General features: G+C 36.5%; 1 protein-coding gene across 1 annotated transcript; it reads right to left on the bottom strand.

Moving 5' to 3' along the window:
* Positions 1–2,720: 2,720 nt before the first annotated feature.
* LOC131064289 (PHD finger protein MALE MEIOCYTE DEATH 1) lies at positions 2,721–5,839 on the bottom strand. Its single transcript, XM_057998389.2, has 3 exons — positions 5,168–5,839; positions 4,718–5,060; positions 2,721–4,456 (listed from the first exon to the last, which is right to left on the bottom strand). The coding sequence occupies exons 1-3, from the start codon at positions 5,457–5,459 to the stop codon at positions 2,971–2,973; spliced, it is 2,121 nt and encodes a 706-aa protein (XP_057854372.2). The 5' UTR covers positions 5,460–5,839; the 3' UTR covers positions 2,721–2,970.
* Positions 5,840–7,608: the final 1,769 nt, after the last annotated feature.

Genomic DNA, 7,608 nt, shown 5'->3' with positions numbered 1-7,608 from the left:
CACAAGTCAAAATTGGGAATGAAATTAGTCTTAGTAGAAAAGTGAAAAATTTGTGTGGTGGAATTTTCTAGAGAAGATAGAATTAAAGAGGCAACCTAGTTAAACATTTATTATGATGGAAGCTAGTACTAGTTAAAATTTAACCCAACCTCAAATATCTATATTCAAAGATGAAACTTATGAATTTTGTAGTATAAAAATGAAAATCCTTTTTATTTCTCAAGGTTTACGAAATTTTGTAGAAAATTGATTATATACAACAAATAGATGCTCAAGCTCTTGTGGTCTTGACTTGGACACATGGATACTACTTAAAGGAAAATAGTGAAAAAAATTCAAAAGTCTTGATCATCATCTAATAGGCTATACATGATACAATTTTTATATGAAATTTTGCAACTTAAAAGTTTAAAAAATCCTAGGGTTTTTTACAAAATTCATATTAGGGAATTGACAAAGTGAAAACAATTAAACTTTAGATGCTAATAAGATATTTTGAAAATCTGGTCATGAAATATTTTTAACCATGTGGAGCTCTTTACTCATGTCATGAGTTTGGTTAACCAAATCAAATATTATGAATAAAATTTAACTAATTAGAACATTATGATAAAAGATCTAAGATGTCTCCCTCCCAAATATGATCCTATTGTAGTGGTCATTGAGTCAAAAACCTTAAGCCTTCTATTAGAAGAGGCATCTGATAAGGGTTTAACAAGGCTAGAGGAAGAGTACAAAATAAAAATTTCAATAAAGAAGCTAGTAATGGACAAGGTAGAGGTTATTATAGATGAATAAATTCTAATGATAATCAAAGGAGAAATAAAATTATGAAAAATCAAATGTACAAAGCTAATACTACAAAAAAATAGTTATTATGAATGAGAGTGTTGGAAAAAAATAATGTAGAAATTGATTTGAAGGAAAAGTACATGAAAACAATTAATTTTTTGCATGCAATTCTAGAAAGGAAGGGTCAAACAATATATGTCTTCTTGAAAATGGTTATATGATAGGAAATAAAAATATTTTTATAAATATGAATGAGCTAATGAAAAACACTGAGTGTAGCATGGTAAAGATAAGGAAGCAGATATAGGTAAGGGGACCATTGTAGTCAAAATAAAATACTATGAGAAAAGGTATATTTGTGATGTCTTAAATGTACCTTGATTAGCATATAATTTATCGAAAATAACACAACTTATTGAAAAAGGATATTCTATCATATTTGAAAATAGTGAATGTGTTATTTATGATAAAAACAAAAACAATTAAATAGTGGCAAAGTTTGGCACATTGCAGAATATGTTATTCCCTTTAAGATTAGCATACATTGAAACTCAAGTTCTTAGAACTAATTATAAGGATCAATCTTGGTTGTGGCATACCAAATAGGACATTTAAGTTTTAGAAGTATGTTTCTCTCTTAAAAGAAAACAATAAGAGGGATACCACTTATCTCACAAGATGATTAGGTTTGTGAACATTGCATTGTTAGAAAACAACATTGAGATTCCTTCCCAATATGAAGAAATTGGAGAGAGAAACTACCACTTGATTTGGTACATAGTAGTATTTGTGGTCCAATACAAACATTGTCTCTTAATAAAAATAGAAGATTTCTCTTTTTTTTTTTTTGGATGGTTTTAGTAGGACTTGGGTCTATTTCATCAAATACCTTGCAAAATCTTAATCATTTAAGGCTAGTGGAGAATAAAATTACTTATCCTATCAAAATCTTGCATTCAAATAGAAGGGGAGAATTCACCTTTAATGAATTTCAAGATTTTTGTAAAAAGTTGTAATATAAAAGAAATTGAATTCTAGCTATACTTCTCAACAAAATGGAGCTATCCAATGCAAAAATTAACCCATTTTGTAAATGGCTAAAAGCATGCTTAAAGCCAAGGGTCTACCAAATACCTTTTTATTTGAAGATGTTGCTACATCTTGCCTATTTGTTGAATAGATGCCCAAAAAGAGTCACACATATGAAACCTTATGAGACATGTTATAAAACCTAGTGTAACCACCTTATGGTTTTTGGTATGCATTTCTTATGCTCACATAACTAAACAAAAAGGGCAAAAGTTTGATGATAAAAGCGAGAAAGATATTTTCATTGGCTATATTAAGGAGATCAAGTATTAACAATTATATAATGCAATGAGTGAAAGGTCAATTATTAGTAATAGATGTTATCCTTGTTGAAAATAAAGCTTGGCAATGAAATGAAATTTTGAACAAGGAAAGGAAAATAGTTATTGATTTGGAACTAGATGTTTCATCTTCTTCTCTTGACAAGTAGTAGTTCAAATCCTAGTGCATTGCCTCCATCAAGCTCACCACCTTATCCATCTAGGCCTTAAAATTCTTAAACAAATTTAGAAACTATTAGATTTGATTCAATTGCAAACTTTACTTTTTTTTCTCATATTCAAGTTGAACAAAGACAATTTGAAGATGCAACAAACAAGAAGTATGGATCAAAGTCATGAATGGATAAATTTGAAGATGCAACAAATAAGAAGTATGGATCAAAGTCATGAATGGATAAATTACTTCTATTGAAAAGAATGCAATGTGGGAGCTTGTTGATTTTTCACCTAAAAAAATGTTTTTGGGTTGAAATGGAGCTACAAATCTAAATCTAAATTTAATGGATCCAATGAAATGCATAAAGAAAGATTGGTGGTAGAGGATTTTTCTCAGCAAAATTAAAAGTCAGAATGTTGGGAAAATTTATTGTAACACTAATGAATGACAATTGAATTTTACAATGTACGCCAGTGTGGGTATTGGTAATCTCGGACTGTTTAAACAAAATACAACTCAGACTGAAGAATCTCTAACCTCATATGAGCATGCTTACTGTTGCTGTTGTACATGTACAGAGATGAATTAAGAAAAGCAAAAGAGGGTATCAAGAAGATACTGATGATGGGTATTAATGAATGGCAACATTGATCAAAGAATAGCTTGGTACAAGCCCATTCCGCAGCGGTTGCAGAGAAAGAGCTGAGGAACAGCATCTGCATCGCAAATGCCAGCGCAACGAGTGTGCTGCCACACCTCGCACATATCACATGCAATCATGCGTTCGCCGTCATCATCTTTGGCGCCACAGGGGCAGTCCACAGTCCAATCGTCGGCACCACCTTCGTAACGCAAATCACTCGAAACATCGATGCCAGTGCCTTGAACCATGACAGTAGAGCCGGACTCTAAGGTCCCAAAAAGCAGATCGTCGTCGTCGCCCTGCAGGTCCAGGATGCCTTCCACCACCAAATTCTCAGTGACAATGTAGGTGTCCCTGAGGGCTCGCTGGGCCTCCTCCTTGAGCTCTCCAATGGTGGCGTGGGGGGGCAGAACTACCATCTCAGCTGGAGGCAGAGGACGGTTAGTCATCGACATGTCCATGGACATGTGATTGTTCTTCTCTTTGTTCATCACTACCACATTGCACAGCACTCTCAGCATCTCGTCCTCGTCAATTGCCCACTCGTTGTGAGCACCCTTGCGTGTCATCTCGCCCTTGTAATCCTTGATGAACTGCTTCGTGTCCAGAATTATCTTCGTCGCCGTGGGAATGGCCATCAGAATGTTGCTGTTAGTGCCGTTACTAACAGTCTTGAATCCTTTTCTGGCGGGCTTGTAGTTCTCTAGAACGTGCTTATACAGATAAAAGATGTCTCTCTCAACTTCCGTCCTCCGCACCTGCCACAGGGGATCCTCTACGCCACACCCAAAATGGTCCACCGACTCTACCTTATTGACATCTTCCAGACTGTATTCCAGAATTTTGGTCGCCGGATTGACGGCCCTGCGAACGATAGAATCGCCCACGATACGGTTGCCCAGAGACTTGAGCACGAAATCCAAGAGGCCTGTATCTCCGATGTGTAGTCTGGCCACGTCTCTCACGTCCTGCCGCGACATCTTGTCCTTACTGCAGTTCCTCAGAGCGTCCACTACCACCTGGGCCGCAAGCTCGAGTCTCTTCACGGACCATCGGCACTGCGTATAGGCAGCTATGTGGTTGGAATTAAGGGCATTTCTTTCTGTGAACGACTTCGTGGAACCATTATCGCTGGTCATGGTGGTGCTGCCGCTGGTGGAGGGCGATGACTGCAGAGGAAGACGGGCCTTGAGCTCCAACATGTAGCGGAACAGATCTCCTACTGTCTGCAGTTCCTGTCTGCTTATTCTTTGGTACTCATGTACGATCTCGAGCACTTGAGTATCAACCCCTTGAAAGTGTTGCATCATCACTTTCAAAGGAATTCCACGAACAGCCTCGATGGCTTTACTGTACATTTGTGGAGTCACCCCGAAGCTCCCGTGTCCGAATACATAACCCCATCGTCCATACCACGATTGTCCATACGCAGCGCAATTGAGCAGCCTGAATGCCATACTTCTCTTCTTCGCCAAATCTTCCACGCTAACCTTCCTGCAAAATGGGGATTCTTCATAAACACAATTTCTAACAACAAACCTTACAGATGATAGAAAAATGGAAACAATTTTTTACTCATTAGGGTTTTGGAACGCATCAGAATAACGAAACCAAGTAACCCCTTTCTTAAAAAGAATGGCTAAGTATAAACCTCAAGGGTTTTGGATCGTATCATGATGATCGAAGGAAGCAATTCTGAAGTTACAGAAGAAGAATTATTGATAAATCTTTTAAAAACGGAAAGAAGAATAATACCTTGCTCGCAACATAGAGCACATTCTGTCCCAGAAATCCATAATGTGCCTTCCAGAGGCATACTTTGAACCCTTTTCTCGACCATTGATGCACAGAAGGTGCCCAAAGCCATTGCCATGGATCACACCGTGCAAGAGATGAGTGTGCAGATCCAGAGTTCTACCTTGCACCACCTTCTCACCGCATGTTAAACAGCTGGAGATGTTAGAGACACGATCGTGGCAATTGGGGCAAACCCTTGTTCCAACCATTGCAGCAGCTAATCCAAGCGGCCGCTCTGCGATTTCTGGCGCGGCAATGAGAAAATGATACCGTCGTTTCGAGACTAAATGATGACTCCAACCTAAAAAACAAAGAAAGAGAAAACTCCATTAGAGGATAATGCGATCAGAAATTAGGGTACCACCATGACAGAAAAAAATCCGAAGGAGTTTTGGGTGAAATGCTTACCAACACAACGGCACTGGTCGCAGTGGGGGTTTGGCGAATTGAGCGCATTCTCTTCGACAACATGAAGCGGAATGATGGCACTTTGTGTTTCTCCCTGCAAAAGAACGATCCAGGCGGGATTACCATCAATATTGTAAGGCTCTCTCTCCGCGCATTCCTCCAGGAAAACACGAATGTTGTCTCTGAAAGGCAAGTCATAATCCGCGGGGCAGCCTGGATCACCAAATGTCTGGAAATCGAACAGCTTCTCTCCCCGTTTCCTCTTCCGACGATTCTGACAATTCACGTACATGATCTTCCCTGATTTTGGCTCGAATTAAACTTTTACAGAGATAAAACTCACCCTTTATCAAACCACAAAAACACAGAGAGAATTGAACTGCCGAAGCTTCTGAAGGCGAAGAGAATTCGCAATTTCAAAAACACAAACGCGCCTTACAGAGCTACAGAGAGAATTTGAATAACAGTTGCAGGTTAACAATCTAATTTGAGAGCACTTCGGGTTAAAGATCGAAACGTTTCGATATCGTCCAACGGCAGAGATTTCGAGGCGAATCTTCGCCCTCATCTCGGCTGTCCAATGTCCTAACGGCATGAGGAATACGAAAGGGCTGCATAATCGGCGATAAGATCTCATGGGCATATTCTGCGCTGGTAAAACAAAGCTTCAAGGGTAAAACCCAGAAATTGTTTTCAAACATGCAGACAGGTTGACAGTTAGTTTGAAACTGGAATAAGGGTAGTTCTGAGCATAACGGTATTCCGTTAGATTTCAGTTGAAGAAAGGAGAGATTGGATATCAAATCTGATTATGTCCAGGGCCCGGACCAGCAGCCTTTTAGCCGGACTCTTCTTACAGATTCAAATGAATTAAATGTCCCTTTATTTGCGGAGTGATCAAAAGATTCGATTTCTTCATGGGCGTGACAAGAGGAAGTGGTCTGGATTTCAGTTAAATCGATTCGTTTTCATTTATTTAATTTTCCCTTTTCTAATTAAAATATTTCAGCGCAAGCGTGGAGCAGCCCAGAACTTATATACATACAGCAAATGTACAAACTCAATGTGAGTTGGAGTGCTCGAAACTGTTCTAACTTCTATTAATAACGGCCATTTTTCCTGTGGTTTACATTGTAACAGGCCATTTCAGATTTTTTTGGTTTAAATCGATGTTTTGTTTAAGGTTAAATTTTTTAATAATAAATATATTTGAATATAATAGAATTTTGTCAATAATATAAATTAAATATTAGATTAAAAATATTAATTCTAAAAATAATTAGTATAAGTAGTATGTAAGCTTCTAGATTAAATTGTGTTCATATTGGACATTTGGAAATACCCTTAGATGATGATGATGATCATTTATATATATATATATGGAATGTCATGATTAATATAAGTTTATAGAAATTACTTGTATAAAAGATTACAAGTCACTATTTAAGAAATCTATTCATTTAGAAATCACATTTACATTAAAAGTCAATTATGGAAGACCAAGAGTCACAACTTACAATTCCACATTAGATGTATCTATAGACATTTGAACTTGGGTCTCCACAATGAGAACCAACACTTAACTAAGTAAACTCAATCTCTTAAACGAAAAATTCTATTGTTGATATATAAGACATTCAACATATACATTATAAACAATATTATGAAACATTAATATAAATTAAGAATTGATATCATTAAACATATGAATTAATGAACTTTCAATCTATAATCATTTTAATTTGAGTTTTCATTACTATTGTGTATAAATATAATACAACAAAATGAAAAATTCTAAAGGTTACATGTAAAAATGATAAATTTTAGACAATCTGAGATATATTGTTGTTATACCTCTACCTCATTGCTGCCTAAATCAAAATTTGACTCTAAATATAATTCACTACCAATATAAAGGTTGCCTCATCCAATGGAACACCTACCAATCTCTCATTTCCCTCCTCCTCATCAATCTATGTGGTGTCATGAAGATCATCATCCCATCATAAAGCTAGATTTTGTCAATACCCAAGAGGCTTTTAAATTGAAGTCTAATGGTGTTATGCATTGCCCCGACTTCTCTCTCATCAAGAAATAAGACTATTTCTCTTGATAGTGTGGATTGATATGTAAGACTATTTCTCATGATAGTGTGGATTAAGATGTTTTGGATCATTTTTTTCTCTATAGTAGACAAATTGAACACATATAAAAGTAGATTGATGTTAAGAATCCTCAATTCTGGTGTATCCTTTCCATGTCATTTCCACCTTCTTCTATGGTCAAATTTTGTTAATATGGCTCTATAGGTCCTTGTTTATGATTTTCTAAATGTTGGACTATGAAGATTAACAAAGGTAGGCTAAAATTAAATTTATATTTTCATCTAAATAGACTTTTGAATGGCCTCCAATAACCTTTATCTTATCTCTTCATTATTA

Source organism: Cryptomeria japonica, chromosome 2, assembly GCF_030272615.1.
Source record: "Cryptomeria japonica chromosome 2, Sugi_1.0, whole genome shotgun sequence".
In the NCBI taxonomy this organism is placed as follows: Eukaryota; Viridiplantae; Streptophyta; class Pinopsida; order Cupressales; family Cupressaceae; genus Cryptomeria; species Cryptomeria japonica.
The sequence above is the reverse complement of the archived record's forward strand: the minus strand, read 5'-3'. Positions and strand labels throughout refer to the sequence as shown.

Bases quoted from the DNA above. Each gene is read 5' to 3' on its own strand.
- LOC131064289 (XM_057998389.2), bottom strand. From the start codon at position 5,459: ATGTACGTGAATTGTCAGAATCGTCGGAAGAGGAAACGGGGAGAGAAG. The intron at 5,061-5,167 runs GTAAGCATTTCA...TTTGTTTTTTAG, and splicing joins CGACCAGTGCCGTTGTGTTG to GTTGGAGTCATCATTTAGTC. The intron at 4,457-4,717 runs GTATTATTCTTC...CCCATTTTGCAG, and splicing joins TGCTCTATGTTGCGAGCAAG to GAAGGTTAGCGTGGAAGATT.